This window comes from Athalia rosae, chromosome 2 (genome assembly GCF_917208135.1).
Source record: "Athalia rosae chromosome 2, iyAthRosa1.1, whole genome shotgun sequence".
NCBI classification, from domain to species: Eukaryota; Metazoa; Arthropoda; class Insecta; order Hymenoptera; family Athaliidae; genus Athalia; species Athalia rosae.
Genome location: NC_064027.1, coordinates 18,999,371 through 19,018,082, shown reverse-complemented (window position 1 = coordinate 19,018,082; position 18,712 = coordinate 18,999,371). Strand labels below are relative to the sequence as shown.

The window sequence follows — 18,712 nt, the reverse complement described above, 5'->3', positions numbered from 1 at the left end:
ATGTGTCAAAATTTATGTAATGATAGTTTGTGTGCAATTGTGGATATATTTACGTACATATGTGTTATGCCTGGGTGCGTAGTCGTGTGAGAAAAACGAAAAAATTAATCAATTTAGATTTACCCGTTCAAAACATTCCTATCCCTGAGTGGACATAAAAGTTGCTCTATACTATGCGCCGGGATGTCAGGGATCTGATAAGGTAAGGTTCTCGATCAAGTAAGTGAATATTTGCATTTATTAAAAAGAATGAATGTAATTTTATACTTAGAGGTAGGGTATAGCGGGTTATAGATGTCTTGCTGGCCCATTTGGTATTGAAGGGGGTAGAGGGGGTACGATAGATTCCTCCGACTCTTCGGTTGATTTACTTCTGGGCCTATTTACTTCTGGGTCTGCCGTTTCCGATGCAAGTATTGCCACATCTATCGCCACTGGCTTCTCTGCTGCCTGAGCTGATGCTATTTGACTTGCTTCAGCCCTCTCAGCTGCTCTACGTGCTTTTCTTACCGTTGCCCTGGCCCGTCTGGCTCGAACTTTCCGCCCTGCTCGATGATTTCGATAACGCGGTTGGGGCATCTACCAGGTAATAAAGAAAGGAGTAAAGCATATTTCAGCACGATAAACATTGCTTGTCATTAGGTACGAATCAATTGGGAAATTGATTCTAGGAAATAGCATATTTCAGCACGAAGCTCAACTTATCATGGATCATAGGTATCGGGTATTTGGATATTTGGCGAATAAGTTTGAGAGGACAAGGTGAAATTGCGCACCCCATTTGTATGTACATGCGCGATGGTCGGCATTTGTTTCGCAGAATGACCAACGCACTCCGATTTCAGTTTTAGCTGTCAAATACGGGGACGTTTGTGTCACAATCAGATGATGATGTCTTTGTCGGTGTCAAAATAACTGTCACAAGTCTAATTCCTTCCAGATAGGTTAGAACTCTTACGACACAGGTAACAAAGTTCTCTGTCAAAGTCGCAATTGCTCCGACGAGTCGCATTTCCTACAACAGTTGTAAGTTCTTGAATAAAGTTGTAATTCCTATCTTTCCAATTTCAGTAAGGACTGATGATTGATGATAATTATTTAGTTGGCCGAATAAATTTCAGACTTGATCATTCTAAAATCATTTAGGTTTATGTTTTAACCGGTCATAATTTAACCTTCATAATTTTATGGAGCTTCCGTCTACATTCAATTAATCTCTCATTCAATTGGTCAATTTTATTTGATGCTATGCTACCCTACTTATCTGTGTCTGGTTTTGTGCCGCATTATTCACCTGACACAACATACCTCAGTCATATTTAAATACCGAGACGTCAGTTGTATTGGCGATCGACAATCTGACAGCTGAAGCTGGAATTGGAGGCAGTTGGTACATCGCGCTAGCAGCTGATAAATTCGACTGTCGTTTTGATTCGCGCTTGCGTACAAAAATTAATCAATTTTGAATTTGAGATGAGATTTGAAGTGAGATTTTGAGGTGAATTTGAGGTGAGATTTTGAATAAAAATGGAACTTGGGTGAAAAATAGATGATGGTTTACGAATTAAGAATCGATAAAACTTCTAAAACAAACGGTCAAATATTAAGCTTTATAAATGAAAAAGGAACTTGAGAGAAAATAGGACGATGATTTACGAATTAAGAAACGAAGAGAGTTGAAAAACAAACTGTCAAATATAATTCACATGAAAAGTAAAGTTGATTATTATATCTCACGTTGTTGGATTCCATAGAAGCTTCTTTAAAGCTCTGGTGATTAGTTGATGTAGGTTTTGAAATTTGATTATCTGTTTTCATCCAAAATGCACTTCAATAACTAACTTGTAACAATTTACTTATAACGTAACGATTTTACTTCTATCGTGATCATATGAATCGTTCTTTGCTTTTCAAATTTGCTTCTTTATTAAATAGCTGGTGGATCACGGCGCATGGCAATACAATATTTAATAGTCCATCCTTGCTCTCGGCACGATAGCCCAGGGAGAAGAGAAGGAGTCTTCCTAATTATCGGCTGTTCGCGATTCGCAAAATTGCCGATTCTAACCGATATTCCCCGATTTCCTCTCCACTGATTTTAAGCATAACAGTTCTGTGTTTTATTCTCTCACAAACTCGATACTATTTGTATATTATAGAATGTAATATGTTTCAAATAAAATAAAGTAATTACTCGTACGAGTGACAACTATCAATTATCTAGTGTGATGCTTAACGCTTAAGGTCAGAACGCTAACTGACGTGCGGATGCATTTGTATCCTCGTATTTAAAGGATAATTTCCATGACCGCGGGGCGAGGGGAACCCTCAGCCCATGTGTCCGTATAACAACTACGTTTACTTATTTTTCATCACTGTTCACCCAGGATTTTGTGTTTCGTGTGTCCTTTGGTTTTGCAATACATTCCTTATAGTCCAGTCCAATTAGGTTTAATATTAATGTGGAAGAACATAGGCTGGCCGATTTTTTCAAATTTTCTTCAGACCAGTAGAAAGCTACTCTAAAAAGTCTAACATTTTTTTCGAACGGGTTTGGCTGCAAAAAATTCTTAAAAAATGAAAAACCCATATTTCGCAATATAACTTTTTTTCTGTAAACTTTTCGGAAAAAGTGTTCGTACAAAAGTTGTTCGTTGTGAAAAGATCTAAATTATGAGCCGAATTGCAAAATTTTATAAAAATCAGTTTACTTGTAAATTGCAAGCAAACACGGAAAATTTTTTTTGTTGATTTTTTCGAATAACTTGATCAATAATCAACTTGTGGTATTGTAATTGATGGAGTAGTAAGCAGCCTATGTTCTTCCACATTAATATAGACGCCATTTTCTGCTTAATTCGACTGGACTATTAGGCAATTCCTTATGGCAATTCCTTATGATATATGATTTTGTTAATGAGTGTGATTTGCCTGTGAACGAAAATGGTTTTGAGTATGAGGTATTTTATTATAGTTACACGAAATTAAATATCAGAAATTAATAGCGAATAATATTAATATCGATAACGATATTTATACTTATCAAGATACGTATGTGCGTTAATTTGACGCAAGAGCGCCAGACGCCAGAGAAAAGGAATTTGGCGTCGACGCACCACATCAGTTCTGAATGGCGGACATTCTTGAACGTCGTTTGGAAAACGGATTTCATCACACTTTTCCAACGTTAAAAATGTAAAAATTGGAAGATCTCCGATTTCGGAATTATTTCCGAATGTACACCACGCCATTTGAAGAGTTTTTAGCGTTAATTGGGCCAGGAATCGTAAAGCAGGATCTGCTTCTTTCAGTAATTGCAGTCTATGAACGTTTGGCTCTAACGTTGAGGCACTGAAATCGTATGTGGGTACGTCCAAGCGAAACGGACATGGCAACAAAAAAAAAATTTCTTCAAACTCTGGGAGAATGTTTTCTGAGTACCTCTGAGTATTTCTGTAAAATTTGAAATTTCTTGAAACTATTCGTTTTGATGTACGTACAACGGTACAAAGTTGGCCAAAAAACGTAATTTCCGCTAAAACCGCATCTTCTCAATTCCAAATTGCGGAAGAACAAAGCAAAAATCAAGAACAAACTTGGGTTACTTTGTTTCAGCAAATGTCCCGTCCCTTCCGAAAAAATTATGATCTTGACCTTTCATGACCACCGTGGTTATGAATGTGCAAATTTCTTGTTGACACCACTGCTTCAGACACCAACTCGAGCCGTTAGTACCAATACTGAGTCATGCTAGAGCTCATGAATCATATAATAACTTACACATACCGACGCGAAATGTTATTGAAAGAACTTTTGGACTGTGGGAACGAAGATTTGCTGCACTAGCTTTTGGTGCAGCAAATTTGGTGGCGCAACCACTCGGAACTCAAGCTATAATAGTAGCTACCGCTGTACTCCGCAAAATCACAAAAACCTGATCCCCCGTGAATTGTTGTGTGGACTGCTACTTAACTTTACTGTTACAACTTTTTTCCACAGCCTTGTCCGTTGAGGAATGAAGATGATCAAAATCAATTAGGCTTATGACAAGATTGAAATTCTTACTGGGTATAAAGTACAAAACTATATGCATTCAACTGATTTGGATTTCTTGTATTTCGAGATATCAATGCATTCGTCACATAATGTATTGTAAGAAAGAGTATATAATTAGAGCATAACTATTTTAACTAATTTTAACTAAAACCGCGCCTTTTCTCCCGTTCGTAATTATCGCACATTCGGATAATTTGTAAAAGAATCAGTAAACTCTCGTAGGCCTTTCGAATATCGAAATTATAATTCTGTACTCCCGTAAATGATTTCCCGCTACCGTTAAACGAATTATATTTTGTTACTCTCGACCTATTGTAAATCTACCGATTCTGTATTTCCTGCCGAATTTGTTAAAATACAGTCTCCCGTAATTACGAATTTGGTTTTGCGTTATCGTTATTTTATTTGTGCCCGAATTGTTGTTGTGAATCCACGCCACTCTACCATTTATTCCGCTGTTGAACAGCCTGTGCCTAGCCAGCCACTCCGCCGGATCTGCATTCGTTTATTCTGTAAGTTTTTGTTATTTCGTTAAGTGACGCGACACGCGTCTGGCGCCCAACAATCTTTTCGTTCCGTTTTCCGTTTTCCGTTCCGTTTTCCGTTTCGTACAGATCGCGCCGAAGGCACGTGGGTTTTCCCGGGTCCAACCCGCCTGGGGGAAAATAAAAAACCCTAACGTCGCAATATATACACGGCACAGCCACAGCCATACGGACTGACAGAGAAAGGAGAGATCACACGCAGACATCGACGCTACCCTGCACGCATATTAAGGAGACGCATCGCCACACCGACGTTACGTAACGTACAAACATACGTACAACAGAGCTCTCTCTCTCTCTCGCATGCAATCCTAGATAGGAGATGAATACTTCTTAAGATAATCTAAGGGACAGTCGAATTGACTTTAAAGGCAATAAAGAAAAGCTATAGAAATTATTTCCTCATTTCAAACCATCCATGATTCTTACAACATTGTATATAAACCTAATTTTAAGCAAGAAAGAGAAAGAAATCAAAATCAGATAATCAATATCCAGAATTGAAGAAAACAAATTACTCAATCCAACACCAATTCTTTGAAGAAAAAATTTTAATTGGAAATTAATTATTACTTCTTATAAGTTAAATATAAGAACCAAAGTTTAATATAAGAATAAGACAAAGAATGATGATGTCAATCATAGTTATTTTTACTATTGTCAACTTTGGCAAGGGCGCTAGTAAGGTACGATTGCGGGAATCCTAATCTCAACACATCAACCGTATCCCTCAACAACGTACAAGAATAGGGCAATCTGAACGTCACATCGACCCGCCACAACCATACGTTCAATTATTGTTCACTAACAATAGTACAACCCAAACATGGCTTCTCAGTGCAACGCTATCATCAATGGAAACATCTTTATTGGGGGATGCAATCCCACATATCAGCCCTGCACATGGCATTGGTCAATACGTAACCGATATCACATGGGAAGTTATCTCGACGTGCAAAAACAATTTGGCGGAATAACGAACATCGCGTTGGCAGAAGATACTTTGGTGCAAAATGTAAAAGGACCAAATATGCTGACGCGGAAGCTGGGATGACGTCATGCTACAAGGAACTACAAAAGTTCTCTATCGATCAAAATGAGCCAATTCCACAGTTTTATCGAATCTACGACAAGGTCGACTTGAGCCAAATCAAGAGCGCTAACTACAAGAGACAGACAACTAACTACAGAAGAACAATCAGCCGAAAAACCAACTCGAAACCAACAGTCCTCCATGCAATTACCATAAGAGGATTAGATGAGTGATTAGATGACTGACCGACGGAGATTGTCAATTGAAAACCTATTGGATCTAGACAACCCTCATTACATAATCCAAGATACCTGGAGCCAACCATATGGTCGACTTATATGTCTTTTGAATCAACATCCTCGAAATTCATAGGAATACACCTCATCATAATTACGATAAAATAATGACCGATATCCTGATATATACACGGGCAGGCTCTTGATACCGTTCACGAATGGTCAATAAACTTTTGGCGCCTCGTGGAACCCAGTCGCAGCATCAACGCAGACCTACCTTCGAAGCACCACCAGCAGAAGATTCCCCTAAAATCGAAGAAATCCCAAAACTCGTAACCCAAACGCCAACCCTTTGCACGAATTGGAAATTTAAGAAAGAAGAAAGCCTTGAGTTCCGTTAAACGCTGAACACACGTTTAAAAAACGCACGAGGGAAGGTGTCGCGTCCTACGGTCGCCCTCACTCATTGTCAGTAAAGAACAATTGCTTTACCATTTTTATCATCATCATCATCCTCATTCTCTGTTGAAATCATAATTATAATTTATTATTAAGTGACCTACCGAGGGATCTTAGAAAAAGGCTTATATCTATGATTATACCGATGCATGACAACCCTACATTCAACGTTAGGTGTCTAAACACCGTAAATTAAAAGATTCACTTAATTGACTTACAATTTAATAATATCTCTTACTGTATCGGTATGGTCTCGCTTCAGTCTCCATACTTACACATTTGAGTCCTTTATAGACGCATATATTTTATTGTGACATCCTAATTCTGGGCTGCCACTTTTTCCCCACATTGCAATGACATAACTACCCCCTCGCGTATGGTTAAATTGATGAATATTGTTAGCAGCAAAAATAATATTATTATCCATAATTTTGATATTCATTTTCATATAATTATATTAGTAGTATAATATAGATATAAATATAGCTACACGCTGCACAAAACATACACACAACACAATTTTCATTCACAGACAAGTCATATCCATTAACAATGCCACACAATATCATAAGGAATTGTCGATCGACAAGTTGGTGACCATTATTATTAAAGTAATGTAAAAGCATTGATAATGAACAAGTGAATTTAGGCCGAGGGTTTCCTTTGCCCCACGATCACGGAAATCACACTTCAAATACGCGAATGCAAACGAAGCCGAAGACATTAATCTACAGACACAAAACATAATTTTCACTCTTAGGAGTAATTTTTTCATTATGTAATTTACATTTTATAATTTACTTCATTATACCAAATTATATCAAAGTTATCGATTAAAGAGCTTTTAAAGATATTTACATTATTAAACATTACAAATAGTAGAATTCATTTTAAAACCTACAACAATTACTCACCGGTGTCTGAAAGAAGCTTCTGCGGAGTTCAACAACGTGAATTATATTATTAAAATTCACCTTTCATATAAATTATATGAACATCTTTTCTAAATATCCGAAGATCGATACCTGACCTTTTGATTTTGCCCATGTGAATTTGATTACTTCAACCTACTACCAAGCTTGGCACGCCGGCAATCGGATCACCCAGCTCGCCCAATGGGTCCTAACAAGGTGAGTCACTTTATAATTATTCCCTATAATATCTCCCTCGTAGCTCAATCCCTATTTCACTGATTTCCTATTGGTCTCCCGTGCCCCAATACATGTATATAATCGGAGGCATTGCCGTTAAGGTCAAAATCTTATCAAAGTAGTTCACGAATTAATATCTATCCCAAATCGAAATATGAAAAAGACGCGGCAATCCATTTGTTGCACAGGATTTTGAACAACGAATTCAGACTTATTTTTAACGCGGGAACGAATAGTAACGAGTCGAGCCGGAGCCATCCGATCGCTATGCGGCACGAAATTTTGTTGCAAGTAGAAAAAATTCAAAGCAATTAACATAATCACAATTGACCATTTTCGCAGTAGAAATAATAAAAATCTACTTTGATCACGCTGATATATTCTTATATACCGAGTATGCTTTTCAAAATCAACTGCAGTAGCAGGAATTCATAAATTATTTACAATAGTGTTACGTCCCAATAGCGCCAGCGCTCTCTCTTAGATTAATCAAACACGACATGTAATTACTATCAAACTCTTATAAACTTTCCTTACCTATAATATTTCAACTATTTTTTAACTATATTACGAATACTCTAGAATAATGTAGTATAAGTAAAACCCATCAGGTAGTCCAGAAAATCATAAAACCTATAACATAAACATTTCCCAGACTCCAGCACATCCCTTCCCAAGATATGAGCAATGTGATCAAGTGGATAGCAAAACTATGCAGCTGCACGTGAAACCACTTGAGATAGCCGTTACACTATGATAACGAGAAAAACCATAAAAACGCACACCCAAAATCTTGAAGAACCATCTAACGAAATTAAGTCCTAAAAAACGGAAAACATCCAACAGCCACATCCCAGATAAATCCCGCCAACGCTCAGAAAGGAGGGGCCCATCCCTCAGCCCTCGCGTTGTCCCAATCACAGCATCCCTACACCGCGACATCTTTTTTAAAATTGCAGATCCACCAATAATATATTCTCGCGCCCACGCGGGTATCCAAAATTTAACCCATCCAGAAAACTCCCCTGGATCACTCAGATAAAAACCCGATCCCAGTAGGACTCACTCTGTTATTTTGCATAAACTTCAGAACCTACAGAAGTCTAGATATTTTCTAAAATCTCCGACCAAATTCTAGAATCTCTAAATTTGACAAAATTGAGTTATCATCCTCATTTCACAATTAAGTTTGATTTCGAGTTTATATTTCAACTAAGTTAAAAAAAACCTAAAATAGTCAACCTGATTAAATATATTTCACCTTATCAATTATTTCATAATTGATAATATCCATTTGTGCTAAAAACCAAATAAACACTGTTTAAATATTAACCTTCAGTCATCTTGTATTTCAACTGCGCTTATCAGCGGCTGGTAATAACCCAAAGTAACTACGGTAACGTGGTGAATCGATAGAGTGTTGACGTATCGACCAGGCGAATTGACGACCAAAGACTCACTAGGTGAAAGAGGAAAACGCCTATTTCCAGAATTTCACGCCCGAACTCAGTCGGTAAACCCAGTCATCATTATAATAACCTTCAAGACGTAACAATAGAGCCACCGACTGATTTGTCATATCACAATTTTTAACCCGTTTAAGTAAGCTACGTTTAAACCCAGATTAATTATTAAGCTGATGTTCACAAGTTTTGGAATTCGATGTTATAACTTGTAATTAAAAATGGTCAAATTAACAACAAATAGAGAATAAATAGACGATAAGTTCGACGCTGGACCCGTTGACTGAACATTGGTACTCGACCGAGCTTGATTGGGCTTATTTTGTATTCACTCGACCCTTTCTCCGAATCTCTTTAGACGTCATAAAAACAAAGTCTGTTAAAAATAATTGTTGCATGAATACTGACTGTTGATACGACACGACTTGTGATTACAATTAATTCTTGTTTACTTAATTGAGGATTTTTTGTAATCAATCAGAGACTCACTAGCGCCAGAGCTTCTTCATTTTGACGGTAACCAACCCCGTTGGCCGTTGAACTAAAGAATATTGAAGAATATTATTGGCCCAAGTGTGAAGAGAAAAAAAGGTGGGAGGTAGGGAAAGGGAGATAAAAATTAGTTAAAGCGAACTGTCAAATTTTGGGCTTCATGCATCTGGAACCAACCACTGGAAGCGATCAACAAATTCATGTCAATGTTTTCGATTAGGCAGCTGGTTGACTTTTGAGATTCGTTACGTTAGAATTTATCTGTGATTCAGTTATAAATGAACGGTTTGGTTGTAAATTCGCATTGAGCAACAACTTAACGAAAAAATAATCAATGGAGGCTAAGATTAACACAAAAATAACTTTAACCCCGGAATCAACGAAATAACAAACACTTTGACAAGTGAGTGCATTGGTTGTAGGAAGCCCAAAAACTCGGATCAAATATTATGAGTGATAACCAGTGACCCAAGTTGAACCATGGATTCATAGTCATTCCAAAATGGGAGGTTAAAAACTAATTTCCTTTAGTTTTCAGAGTACTGTAATTGTGGAACTGAATTGACAACGGTGATCTGATCTTGTTTCACTCAGGGAATTCACTACTTTCTTTTGAAAAAGAACTTAAACATGATGGATGATAAATATAAACTCGAAAGGCCAGAAAAAATTCAAACAGTCGATAATGATGATCTGGAGAATTCAGATGAAAATGAGAGACCCGCTGGGGAAAGGTGGGCCCCTGTCGGAGCCAATGACGGAGATGATGATTTTGGAGATGAATACAAATATTCAAACAGCATGGAAAGGTACTACATTCATTCGTTTAATGAACATCCTTATCAATATTATTTCTTTGTATTGTAACAGTAATCTAAATATCTCTGCTACTCACTAGCTTGTACTCATCCAACCGTTATCTTTTCAGTCTTGCTTGTGACACAGAGAGACTTAAAATATTAGAAGAAGAACAGGAATTGCTCAACTCATCTCTGATTGCACTCACTACTCATTTTGCCCAGGTGAGAACGAACTTTTCCATTTCATTACAATGATTGTTCCATTATGGATAAAAATTATTGATCATGTAGTCCGATTTCTTATTCATCGGAACAAATGCCTAAATTCTAGCTTATATCATCAGATATGTGTAATAACTACTATATCTGCTTTGTACATGCGTAACCGATAAAAACTTACAAATAACACCTACAAAATATCTGCATTTGAGGAAGCCTCGATCTGAGTTTAAGAACATTCAAATTTTTTGAAAATTTCCCCAAAACGTTTGTTGGTTTTTTTTTTTGTTAAATATCCTTTTGATTCCCAGGTTCAATTTAGGCTTCGACAAATAGTGGACGCTCCAGCATCGGAAAAGGAAAATCTGTTGAAGGAACTTGAAGAATTTGCATTCCGTGGAATTCCGGATGTTCCAAATAATTTGGGTTTTGGGAATCGCAACCTTTCATCTTCTACCCCTCCCTTGGCACACAATCCGAGCTTAGGAAATAACAAGATTTCCGGAGAAAGTACCAATGATTTATCTTCGTCATCGAGGACGATGGTAACAATCTACAAGTATTACTTTGCCTTTGCATTTTTATGCTACTATATCTGATCATCGTAGTCCTTATCATTATGATCATCATTGCTATATTTGCTTTATGTGAATCCTATCTTTGTCAGTGGGAAAAGCACAGAATTTTAAAGCTATTCTCCTGTAGAGGTATCCATGGTATCCAAAGATTTTCATCGTTGTTATTTGAGAGCAAGATTCATGCAAATTTATGGTTGCATGAGTTCCCTGGAATATTATAAGGAGTGATTTGTGCTAGCTTTACTTTTTTATTCAATTGATACTGAATTCTATTCGAAGGGACTTATTCATTTTCAATCACTTTTGGTACTTCTTTTAATATTCCTAATTATTGTGTATCGCTTCTTGTTGTCCTTTCTTTTCAAATCTTGCCATCCCTCATTGTCATTTGCATCAATTGCTCCTACATTATTTTTTGTTTTATAAATCCATTTTGTTCATATTTTGTCAGTATTATACTATGCTTTGTACCTGATCTTTTATACTTATGCTTGAATTACGATAAATAAATAAAACATGTTATTTTTATAAATCCCTTTTCAATAAAAACTTAAACCTTTATTCGTCGAGCCTAGACAAGTCAATAAACTGTAGTCGCACTTGCAAAGATAAAATTAAAAAAAAAAAATTATCCAACTGAAACAGAATTCGTGTTAATCTATATGTCACTGGCAATTATTTTGGAACGAAATCCTGAAACATGAATAGACCCAGGTGAGCCAAAAATGGGCACACATATACTTTCAGCCGGTTTCAAAGTAATTTTTAGAACCCAGGGTTATTGAAATCTGTGACATCGTGTTGAATTTATTAGGCTATCAGTTTAATAAGTGATGGCGAAGTCGAGAGTAAGATGGCTCTACAACGTACGAAACAACGAGAGTTGATAGGACAGCTTAAATTACAATTGGAAGACCTAGAGAAATACGCTTATGAAACAGGGGGTGCTGGCCCACCACAGAGCGTTATATTAGAACGACAAAATTTGATAATTAGTAAGTTTTAATTACGTTATTCTGTAGTCGCTTGATCGCTTGTTTTTGGCTAGGACTCCTATTTGAACTAACCACGCTATTTGAAAACATTTCAGATCATTTAAAAGAAAAGTTGAACTTCAATATCGATGATCTTTGCAAGTTACCACTAGATGATCTTCGATGGCAAGTGGATTGTGCGATAAGTCAAGTGAGTAGAGAACAGAAGATAGGAACTATAGAGAAAAACAAATCTTTACAATACACTTCTTCTCTCAAAATTGCAGATCGTTAGTCCGTTGAAAATGAAGGAACAACTTGTAACTCAACTTAAGACTCAGATAGCTGATTTAGAACGTTTCATAAATTATCTTCAAGGTGAAATTAGTCCTGAAAGTTTAGCCTGCACTTGTGCTTGTCCGGTGCATACTAGCGGCGGTTCATCGTCATACGGAAGAAGATCTTTCAAGCATCGAAATGAGGATGAGGAAGTGCAAACGAAAACATTGAACACCATTAGGAAGGCAGTTGCTCTACTTCACATGTTTGCGCTATCCCAGCTTCGGTGCACTGGTGATCCAACAAAGAAAAACGCAAAAAAAAACTCTGTCAGAAGTTGGCGGGACCTTAGGACTCGACTCGATGTTGCCGTCGAACATGTTCTGTCCCAGATAGCAGAGGCAAAACACGAAGGTATAGAAGAGAACGATTATACTTCTGACTCCGATTCCCAGGCTACGCAATCTAGCGCTAGATTGACTATGGCAGTTCGAAAGCATCTCGCTATAAGTATTAGGGATCTTCTCCATCATGGACTAACCTCAGACAGCCATGCATCAAGTGTCGTTCCATTTATTGGATGTTTTCCACAACGAAATAATACCTCAGCAAATTCCATGCACATTTGGGAACTGATTCTCAGGTACTATGACATAAAAAATGGACACAGGTATAACTCTAGCCCTGCACAGAAATTATCGAGGAGTTTTAACCTGGATTTAGCTGGTGGAAGTACTGTTTCTTCAAAACAAGTATGTATAGTTGTAGATTTTGTTTTTTCATGTTGTGGTTTCGATGGTGAAGCCATTTGTAATGTTCTTATTTTTTATCTTTTGTTTGCAGAGCCTGTTGACCACTATCGGGAATATCGTTGCTTCTCACACGCCATACAAAAGAAGCTATGATTCTCACTTCAAAGCTTTTGTTTGCGCAGCTCTAAAGTAGGTCTTATTTTATAGCTCGCATCATATTTATACTATTTATTCAGCTGGGAACATTTAAAAATAAAAAATGATTTTTTTCAGCTTGAACAAATTGGTCTCCTGGCTTAAGTTAATACTGCAATCTCAGTACTTGTTGGAAAATTATTACATGTCTTGGAGCTACGTAGTGAAAACAGGTGAGTGCACGGTGACTTTTGCTAGACATTTCTTCCGATACAAGTCAAGTCTTATCTCCATTTTCTTTGTACATGTCAGGCTTCCAAGACGGTTTCCATACCCTGGATCGTCTGACTAATCACAAATTCGATCTACCTGTTGACCTGGCTGTGCGACAATTCCAGAATATCAAAGATGCATTCTGAATATATACTTTACTGACCATCAGACATTCTAAAAAACTAAGCAAGGGCTTTTACTCCACATACATTGCATCAAGACTGTTATTGTAATACGTAAAAACGTCATGGACAAATATCAATACCAAAGTATACATTTCAACAGTTTTTTAAATGTCTTTTTAGCTGTATTAGTTGACAGAAGCTTCACCGAAGGTATTTTCAAAGCCAGTAGATCAAGTTCATGAAATATCCATGCGAACTGTAACTGCTAAGAAAATATGTGTGTTTGTATATATATTCAATATTCGTACCGACGACAATACCTGCGTTTAATGCAATTACAGTTATTGCATTTCGAGTTCCTTTTCTTAGATTTCAATGTTGCCTACTGTTCAAAGTTGATATATGGCTTCAGTTAATGACGACTGAATCGACTTATTTATGAAAACGTTATCTATACAGGAATTTGTTACATGAAATAAGATAATTTAAAATTACAGTTAACCGTCTAATATGATTGATTGATGGTCAAGTTTTCTCTTGACACAAAGCCTTCTGATTGTATTTCAGTTTACATTCATGACAGTTATTTTTGCGTCAGTTATCATTGATAAGTAATTCATTATCTGACATCGACCGTTCAATCCGAAAAAAAAAATACACTATGAATAAAGCTGAGCAAATGATGATCTGATTCAAAAGTATAGAAACTTTCAGTATTAATTCGTGAGTGAAACTAGAGAATGGATATGAATATCAGCTGCAAGAAAAGTCATATACATACATATACTTAGAATAAGGTATTCATAAAACAACAGCATTAAAACACTATAGTAAGCCAATGTTAATATAATCTTTAGGATAAGCTAATACCTTATAATATGCTAATCGAAATAGAAAATTGAAACTATTGTCGTATCGCATGTTAAAAGAACTGTTTGCTGTTTACTGTATGCGATGATTTTTTGGAAAAGAGTTTCTATACTGAAAAGAAGCGAAATATATTTATCAAACATTGTTACTGGTGTTTTGGTTGGTTTATATGATCTGATTCTCTTTTCTGAGGAGAGTATACGTAAATTAGTTACCCAAACGTTAAAAACTAGTGTGGGTTTGTCGAAGTCAGTTTATTGAAAATTATGGCTAGTGCCAGTTGAAAGACTAGTTACTGTCACAACAGAGAGGTCAGTCATCAATTTGCATATTATTAATGCTGAATATAACGCAACACCGATAAGTGTGTATGATTTATCGGAAAGATATTGCGCCAAACAACTTGTTACAAGATAATAAGCTGCATGAAGAGTGAAAGCGTTTTGATAAACACACATCAAGTCAACAGTCCGAAAGTTCCAGGCTTAGTCTTTGAGAATCCTTCATCTAGTTACACCTTGAATTCCTAATTCTTACTTTCATTCCTACAATGCAAAGTCTTTTGTCCTTTGTAGTGTTTATGGTTCTGTCGATGATCTCTCAGCCTTCAACGGAAGCGCTTAGAATTTTGGGATTAAATTCTGTTGCTTCACTATCTCATCACATATGGTTCACCGAACTTATGAGGGGCTTAGCTCGCAATGGGCACGAAATTTATTCCATTGATTTTTGGCCGGCTCAATTCGAAAAGGACGATGCCATCTCAGAAAACCGGACCACTTCTTTTGTGTGTAATAATGATCCAAAGCAAAAATAATTTGTCGATCATTAGGAATGAGGATCAGCAGCAAAATAGTCTCATCATTTTAACATGTCTTTTTTCCTTGCTTTCCGAATCACTTGCGGGACATCAGGTTTTTGACAATGTGGGCGAAACTTTTTGGAAATCACACGATCTTGGAGAATGGTTTCACGCCGGTTTTCTGGAAACAATATTTAGAATGCACCAAGTTTCAAATGAATTCTGTGAGTGTATGATGCACACCGAAGGTGCAAAGCGTGTTTTGGAGTTGGTGAGGAACACAAGAATCGACGTCATAGTTCAGGATATTACACTCGGCCAGTGTTTTTACGTTCTCCAAGAGGTGAAATTTGCAGGAGTATTACTCTTGTAACAGATCCACTTGACAATTTTTGCCAAACAATTCAATGATCTAGTTTCTGTAATAATCATTCTTGGCAGGTAGCTGTAGGACATCCCCCACTTGTCGGCTTTACACCTCTCGGATTACCGGTTTGGGTTACAGATATTGTGGGTGGTAATGACTGGCCAGCCATTAAAAGTCACCCTTATAATCATCGTACGCCACCATTTACTTTTTGGGAACGAATTGAGAATGCCATTTATCACAAGATTGAGCATCTACTTAGAAGATATGATCACCTACCAATCCAACAGAAAATTGGGGAGAAATTTATTGGGCAAAAGCTGGAGAGATCCATAGAAGAGATAGAAAAAGGCATTACTTTTGTACTTACAAATTCATATCCTACCATGGATGCTGGAATATTTTTACCACCAAACGTTGTCGAAGTTGGAGGGTTGCACATTACAGATCCAAAGCCATTGCCTCAAGTAAGAGTTTAACTAAAAAGTTTTCGAAATGAAAGTAAAAAATCTACAATTCCTATAATTGTGTCTTTCTAAGGATATGAAAACATTTCTCGACAATGCGGAGCATGGGGCCATCATTGTATCATTTGGGACTAACGTAAAGACTAACACACTTAGCTTGGAGAAGTTGCACAACATCGTATCAGCGATGAGTCAATTAAAGCAGCGAGTCTTGTGGAAATTTGATGATGATTACCTGCCGGAACAACCAAAGAATGTCATGATCCGCAAATGGCTTCCACAAAGTGATATTTTGGGTAAGAGTGCCTGCTATCATTGGATCATATTGTGATTCGAGGTTCACACACAATCGGACCTAATCTCTTGTTTAATATCACAGCTCATCCCAACGTTCGAGTTTTTTGGGGTCATGGAGGTCTTTTGAGCAGCCAAGAAGCAGTGTGGCGAGGAATTCCTTTTGTTGGAACGGCGTTCTTCTTGGACCAGCCCACAGTCATTAATCAGCTAGTTAAAAAGGGAGTTGCCTTGAGAATAGATTCGAATTCTTTAACGACAGAGAAGATCTTGAAGACATTGAACAAAATTCTCACGGATCAAAGGTAAAATACTCCTACTTGTCATCAAATTCTCAAAATGCTGATCGATGTCTGTGTAACAGTTTTTCTACCCTAATGGAGAAGCTATCTAGAGAATTCAGGGACAGATTATCATCCCCGATTGAAACTGCAATCTGGCACATAGAACATTCCTTCCGCCATCCTCAAGGGCCCTTGAGTTCACCTGGCAGGAATATGAGCTGGGTACAGCTGAATCTCATCGATTTTTACGCGGTGCTGCTCACTATCTTTCTGTTAATACTCTGGATATTCGGGCTGCTTCTTCGGGCGTCGATTAGAACGTGCTCTTTGCATGCCGCAAAGAGAGTTGAATCCAAAGTCAAATACAATTGAATCGATAACACGTACTATGTATCATCTAAATCTTTTCTATGTGATATCTCTTACTCAGAATGAATGTTGTGGAAAACAGTGCACCTAATCTCTGGCTCGCAGTCTAGATATAATAAAAAAAAGGTCATTTATTCGTTAATTGATCCAACTCCCCAACTTTGAAAAGAACACACTTTCTGTTTCCTGGAAGCCGCATGTTATGTGCAGACGCCGTGGAAGTATGTTCGAAATATTCCTGATGGGTAATAAATCAAGGCGAAAATTATGAAATTGTTCTTTTTATGGATTGTTTTGCATATAAAATTCGGTATTGTTACTACATTTATAATAAATGTACATGTAGATTTAAATAACCATTATTAGTCAGATTCATTATAAAACATTCAGTATTTGGTGACAATTTTTTTTCATATTGTTATATTAGGTACACATAACGACATTATTAAATATGTGAAATTCATAATAAATACTACACAATTATGTATATATTCATCAGCCATATATATTTTTTACATAAATATTTATAAAACACCAATTTTATCATGTATAATTTCAACGCAAATTATTTCTACGTGTGTAGCAATTATCGTTAGAAATTCGTCAACACCTTAATTCGATCTGTTCACAGTACACTTATTCATTCGTAAACATATACCTATGTACAACAGTTTATTTTTATTTATGCGTACGAAAGAAGAACGCTACAACTATAAATTTATTCATCCAATACAATGTTAAATAATTTTTAATTGGGTTAGTTACTTTTCATATTTTGTGCGCGTTATCGTAACGATAAAAGAATACTGCAAAAAGGTAGTTTGTAAAACAGTCTTTGGAATGATACTTTGTCAGCAACTACAATCCAACGTGAGAATCAGACGACGTAATTTTACGTTGTCCCGCAAGTTTGGCGTTGATAAATTTTCAGTCAAGAAACCCAAATAGGTCGGTGAAATTTATGATCAGGTACCTCAATCAATAAACCAAAAGTGAAGATTGTATCTAATTCTTCTAATCATGGGATTCATGGAATGTTTCGGTTCATTGCCAATTCAGTAATTGCAACAAACCGTTTTCGGCAGTAGAATTATGAGACTCTACTAGATAGCATGTAGAAAAGTGTTCCCAAATTTACTTAAAAAAGAACGAATAGAATGTCTAATATTCACAAATATTTCAAAAATAATGGCTGCTAATTGATAAATATGAACGAACAGGAACAAGTCACGTAATTGACCTAATAATATTCATGTAATATAAATCACAAACAGTACCTAAGTATAATAATCATATTACTTTTAAATCTAATATCTATTTCAACAAATATATCAATATTTCCCCAAGCTTTCTCAATACGAATCAGAATAAATATTTCAGATACATTTACATTTCTTAATCATAATTAGATATTTGGTGAAACAAAAAGAAAATCGAAAAAAGTTGCCTCTGAAGTTGCCTTTTGAAGGGGATGTAAGCAGAGATATGCCGAGGTATCATTTTAATTCATAAAAATTAGCACGTATACCTGAAATGTTACAGTTGAAAACAATGCCTCGGCAGGTGGGTCTGGAATTATGATCACGTAGTATCTTTTTTCGCTCCTAACATTCCAAAGCACCAAGCAGCTAATTGGTATCCCAAATCCATTTTATGCGAGCGGTTATTTTTTCACATCGAATAGAAGCT

General features: G+C 36.6%; 3 protein-coding genes across 20 annotated transcripts; 2 read left to right on the top strand and 1 right to left on the bottom strand.

The window, feature by feature from the left end:
• Nucleotides 1–220: 220 nt before the first annotated feature.
• LOC105683064 lies at nucleotides 221–9,534 on the bottom strand. 10 transcript variants are annotated; one of them, XM_048649656.1, is made up of 4 exons: nucleotides 8,814–9,470; nucleotides 7,360–7,451; nucleotides 7,244–7,262; nucleotides 221–579 (listed from the first exon to the last, which is right to left on the bottom strand). In XM_048649656.1, the coding sequence occupies exons 2-4, from the start codon at nucleotides 7,374–7,376 to the stop codon at nucleotides 289–291; spliced, it is 327 nt and encodes a 108-aa protein (XP_048505613.1). In that variant the 5' UTR covers nucleotides 7,377–7,451; nucleotides 8,814–9,470; the 3' UTR covers nucleotides 221–288. The 10 variants fall into 10 exon arrangements, 5 of the variants coding, with proteins under 5 accessions (XP_048505613.1, XP_048505612.1, XP_048505611.1 ...); XM_048649655.1 differs by lacking the exon at nucleotides 8,814–9,470 and having other exon boundaries at nucleotides 7,360–8,793; XR_007276844.1 differs by lacking the exon at nucleotides 7,360–7,451 and having other exon boundaries at nucleotides 387–579; nucleotides 8,814–9,534.
• Nucleotides 8,996–14,211, top strand: LOC105683081 (RUN domain-containing protein 1-like). 9 transcript variants are annotated; one of them, XM_048649615.1, is made up of 11 exons: nucleotides 8,996–9,082; nucleotides 9,425–9,534; nucleotides 9,974–10,244; nucleotides 10,364–10,457; nucleotides 10,766–10,999; nucleotides 11,847–12,027; nucleotides 12,123–12,217; nucleotides 12,294–13,037; nucleotides 13,129–13,226; nucleotides 13,311–13,405; nucleotides 13,485–14,211. In XM_048649615.1, exons 3-11 carry the CDS (start codon nucleotides 10,066–10,068, stop codon nucleotides 13,589–13,591), a joined length of 1,827 nt encoding a protein of 608 aa, XP_048505572.1. In that variant the 5' UTR covers nucleotides 8,996–9,082; nucleotides 9,425–9,534; nucleotides 9,974–10,065; the 3' UTR covers nucleotides 13,592–14,211. The 9 variants fall into 9 exon arrangements, with proteins under 9 accessions (XP_048505572.1, XP_048505570.1, XP_048505571.1 ...); XM_048649613.1 differs by having other exon boundaries at nucleotides 9,967–10,244; XM_048649614.1 differs by having other exon boundaries at nucleotides 9,425–9,541.
• Nucleotides 14,212–14,736: 525 nt separating this feature from the next.
• Nucleotides 14,737–17,165, top strand: LOC105683082 (UDP-glucosyltransferase 2-like). The gene is made up of 6 exons (XM_012395420.2): nucleotides 14,737–15,227; nucleotides 15,355–15,585; nucleotides 15,684–16,076; nucleotides 16,150–16,372; nucleotides 16,456–16,675; nucleotides 16,735–17,165. The coding sequence occupies exons 1-6, from the start codon at nucleotides 14,991–14,993 to the stop codon at nucleotides 17,024–17,026; spliced, it is 1,596 nt and encodes a 531-aa protein (XP_012250843.2). The 5' UTR covers nucleotides 14,737–14,990; the 3' UTR covers nucleotides 17,027–17,165.
• Nucleotides 17,166–18,712: the final 1,547 nt, after the last annotated feature.

Excerpts from the sequence above, each read along its gene's own strand:
- LOC105683064 (XM_048649654.1), bottom strand. The coding sequence starts at position 1,818 with ATGAAAACAGATAATCAAATTTCAAAACCTACATCAACTAATCACCAG. Across the intron at positions 580-1,737 it reads CTTCTATGGAATCCAACAAC|ATGCCCCAACCGCGTTATCG; the intron begins GTGAGATATAAT and ends ATTACCTGGTAG.
- LOC105683081 (XM_048649615.1), top strand. The coding sequence starts at position 10,066 with ATGATGGATGATAAATATAAACTCGAAAGGCCAGAAAAAATTCAAACA. Across the intron at positions 11,000-11,846 it reads CTTCGTCATCGAGGACGATG|GCTATCAGTTTAATAAGTGA; the intron begins GTAACAATCTAC and ends TGAATTTATTAG. Across the intron at positions 13,227-13,310 it reads TTTGTTTGCGCAGCTCTAAA|CTTGAACAAATTGGTCTCCT; the intron begins GTAGGTCTTATT and ends GATTTTTTTCAG.
- LOC105683082 (XM_012395420.2), top strand. The coding sequence starts at position 14,991 with ATGCAAAGTCTTTTGTCCTTTGTAGTGTTTATGGTTCTGTCGATGATC. Across the intron at positions 16,077-16,149 it reads ATCCAAAGCCATTGCCTCAA|GATATGAAAACATTTCTCGA; the intron begins GTAAGAGTTTAA and ends TGTCTTTCTAAG. Across the intron at positions 16,676-16,734 it reads AAAATTCTCACGGATCAAAG|TTTTTCTACCCTAATGGAGA; the intron begins GTAAAATACTCC and ends TCTGTGTAACAG.